Source organism: Physeter macrocephalus, chromosome 2 (assembly GCF_002837175.3).
Source record: "Physeter macrocephalus isolate SW-GA chromosome 2, ASM283717v5, whole genome shotgun sequence".
Classification (NCBI taxonomy): Eukaryota; Metazoa; Chordata; class Mammalia; order Artiodactyla; family Physeteridae; genus Physeter; species Physeter macrocephalus.
The window spans coordinates 65336541-65340167 of record NC_041215.1 but is presented as its reverse complement, the minus strand read 5'-3'; the positions used below and the strand labels follow the sequence as shown (position 1 = coordinate 65340167).

Sequence of the window (3627 nt, the reverse complement as noted above, 5' to 3'; positions counted from 1 at the left end):
GCCTGTGCTCCGCAACGGGAGAGGCCACAGCAGTGAGAGGCCCGCGTACCGCAAAAAAAAAAAAAAAAAAATAGCACAACCAGTGTTTGGAATCCCTTCCCCAGTTACGCATCAGACTCCCTGCACAGAGTTGCCCGTCGTACCTGGGTTCACACAGGAAGGCCGTGTTTTCGCCATCTGCTCTCCACACGAGCCACTCCCTGAAGGACGGGTGGCAGAACATGCGGGTTTTGTCTCGCCTCTTAATGAGGAAGCAGGAGAGGGCATCCATCCTCTGCTGAAAGTCCTCCCAGCCCTGCTCCCCTTGGATGTGGCCGGCATTAATCGCCTGGAAGATCTGCTCGTCTGTCATGGGGTGGAGGGATGCGAGGGCCACATTTAAAATGGGCAGCGCTCTCTCGAAGGCGGACTGGGTCATGAACTTCATGTTGCACTGCAGCAGGTAGAGCTCGGACAGCGACACGGGTACCACCTTGTAGCTGGCGCTCTTGATGACCAGGTGTCCCCTCTGGAAGAGGTCCAAGGTGAGTTTGAGGTACAGGTAGGAGCCGAGGCTCCGCAGCACCAGGTGGCTGCTCACTTTCCCGATGAGGGCGGCGTCGGCCTTGCCATTCAGAGAGATGTTGCTGAGGATGTCCTGGCTGCTGTGGACCCTGTGCTGGACGTAGGCGTGCAGGTCGCTGTGGATGTCCTTGTTGTCTGGGAAGTCATCTAAGGACAGCTTGATGAATGGCAGCTTGCTGACGATTTCCTGCAAAAGAATGAGACACGCAGTGCCACTCCAGAGATTTCTTTTTCATGCCAGCTGCGTTTCAAACCAGATCTACTGGTTTCCTTTCAAGGAGGATTTTCACGGATTACAGGGACTCATTGTTTTGTATTAAAACATGTAATAGGATAAATTGAAGATAAAAAGCTTATGTGAAAGAAATTCCTGATGCGAGATCAAATCAGAAAAGGCTTTCCTGAGGTCCTTATCCGAGGACGCAGAGCCAAGTGAGATGGAAGAGCCTCAAGCAGATGGCGGCGGCCTGGCTGCACCAGCAAAGGGGCAGTGAGACCCCCAGGTGACTTGATACCCATAATCTTTACACTGTGCAACTGATTATAATAACAAAGGACAGACTTTACAAACCAACACTGTACATCTAAGACCATGGCCAGACAAGAGGCCTCCTTCTCTGTGCATTAGATACTAGGGGCTGCATACCCAACCAGGACATCTGAAACTGCCCCCAGGCTGGGCTCCAGTGACAGCCTGCCGTAACAAAGCTGCTGGACATTCGTAGAGCCCACTGTCATTTTTTTTTTTTTTTTAGTTGCTGTTTTTTGGTAAACTTAAATTGAAGTGTGATACACAGAGGTGCACAAATCCTAACTGCACAGTGTCATTCACTTCCACAAAGTCAAATATACCTGTGGGACCAGCAGGTAGACAGAGAACATTGCCAGCTCCCAGAAGCCCCGTGTCCCTTTGCCATCCCACAGAGAAGCACTGTCCTGACACCTAACAGCAGAGATGAGTTTTTTTTTTTTTTTTAAATCCCTCTATCATTTGTGAAGTAGCTAAGTACATGTCCTCATTGAATGTGACAGTTGTAGGAGACAGGCTGAGGACCATTCCTGCCCCTCCCCCCCATTTTACACAGATGCTAACGGAGCCTCTGAAAACTTACACAGCTTGCATGTAAAACACAGGACTCCTGCTTCTGTGCTGCTGACTGCCAGATCCCGCTCGCTGTGTGAAAAATGACTGAAAAGTGTATGAATCAAATGTCCATAAAAACAAACACCAAGTTCGAATGAGGTCTAATTCTACTTTTAATGAGGAAAGAAAAGAACCCAAGTGCTATGTTAAAATAAATATCATCCTAAAAGGGAAAAAATCAGAATCTAATGTCTCGTGTCTTTACTAAAAATGGATAGGAGGGAAGGAGTCAATGGCTGTTAGGATATAATTTTAGGGTTTAAATGAGGGGACAGATGAGGAAGAGAATTTAAAAAAAACACATTCTTCCTCTCGCTGCAAGCGTTACCTCATGTCTAAGTTTCATGAAAAACTAGACTTTTATTCAGACTAGGCCTTAAAAATCTTTCTCCTTCATCCCTCCCTTTTCCCTTCATTCAAACAAACAAACAAAAAAACCCAAAAAACAAAGTCCCACTGCAAACCCATACAAATAACTACAAGCAGGAATAACTTTAAACTCTGGTAGACCTGTCAGCCAGGCACCTCAAAGAGCCCCCCAGACTGAGTTATGGTGAACCAGGGCGAGACACTTCTATTTTAGAAGCACAAGTACAGCTTGATGATAATAAGAAACTCACTTGACATCTTGATAAATGTGCCTTGGGGGTAAAAAGGTCAGAGTTTTGCCTGTTTAGAGCTCTGTGTGCTAATATTTCAAAGCTCTAATACAGTTTTCAATTCAGCAGCTAAATGGTTTACAGTAGTTTAAGCTGTTAGTATTAATCTAAAATTATAATTGTAAAAACTGTAAAATTGGGGTTTTGGGTCTTGAAAAGACATTTGAGAACTCTTTTTTACCTGAAAATTTGCTCTTACAGTCACAATCAACTTCAACCAGGCAGGGAATTTAGAAATAATCTTGGCAATAAATGAAGAAAGTGTATCTCCATAATCAGGTTTATGAAACTCAGCTTCGTTTAAACCATCTATCAAAATAATGTATTCTTCTTCAGGAATTTTCTGCTCTAAAGGAGAAAAGAATTTTTTTAAATTAGGAAATTATACATTTCTATAAGATAGCACCACCCAGTGTATTTTAATGCACAATTTAAAGTGTTAGGGAAAACTAAAACGGTTTACATATGGCAGAAGAAATGGTTTTCACAGAAGCATACTTTCTATTAAATCTGTAATGAAAACCAGAGCGCAGAGCCAAAAGAAAACCAATTCTCACCAAACAGTTTTCAGAAACGTACTGTATTACACACATTAGCAGAATCTCACCCATGTATATGATACACTTAGCTCTTCAAAAACTCCTGTCACTGGGGTGAGCTACAGCAAGGATAACCAACACGGACCGAGATGAAACCTGCCAAAAGACTCTAGGTCCCCCCCACCCTCCCCAGAGCTCCCTGGATGGATTCTGGTGAGGAAATCTGACCCTCAAATGGCAAAGCATCCCATCCGAGGCACACAGCCAATGGAGGTGAGAACTCTGCTTTATAGACTCCTCCAAGCCCGAATCTGGTTTTCTATTCATTAGTGCCAACTTTCTGCCCAAGGATGAGGAGCAATGATGACATATCTGTTTCAATTCCCTCTCTCTGGCACCATCTAGCAGAAGTGCTACGTAGGCAGGTAAACTAGCTCAAAAGGTGAAGAGCAAGGGGGAGAAGGGAAGATGGAAAGTCAAAGGCCCATCATATCACTAACGCCCCTACTGTGAAGAAGATTCAAGGGCAAAAAAATCAAACGGACAGGGCTTCCCTGGTGGCGCAGTGGTTGAGAGTCCGCCTGCCGATGCAGGGGACACGGGTTCGTGCCCCGGTCCGGGAAGATCCCACATGCCATGGAGCAGCTAGGCCCATGAGCCATGGCCGCTGAGGCTGTGCGTCCGGAGCCTGTGCTCCGCAACGGGAGAGGCCACAGCAGTG

General features: G+C 45.7%; 1 protein-coding gene across 5 annotated transcripts in view; it reads right to left on the bottom strand.

The window, feature by feature from the left end:
* The window catches only part of TANC1 (tetratricopeptide repeat, ankyrin repeat and coiled-coil containing 1), a 236341-nt gene that overhangs the window by 50134 nt on the left and 182580 nt on the right, over positions 1 to 3627 (bottom strand). For all 5 annotated transcript variants that reach the window (XM_024122164.2, XM_055088026.1, XM_028478263.1 and 2 more), the window contains 2 exons: positions 2549 to 2715; positions 144 to 751 (listed from right to left, as the gene is read on the bottom strand). In XM_024122164.2, coding sequence (XP_023977932.1) covers positions 144 to 751; positions 2549 to 2715 — 775 coding nt within the window. The remainder of the gene's footprint in view (positions 1 to 143; positions 752 to 2548; positions 2716 to 3627) is intronic.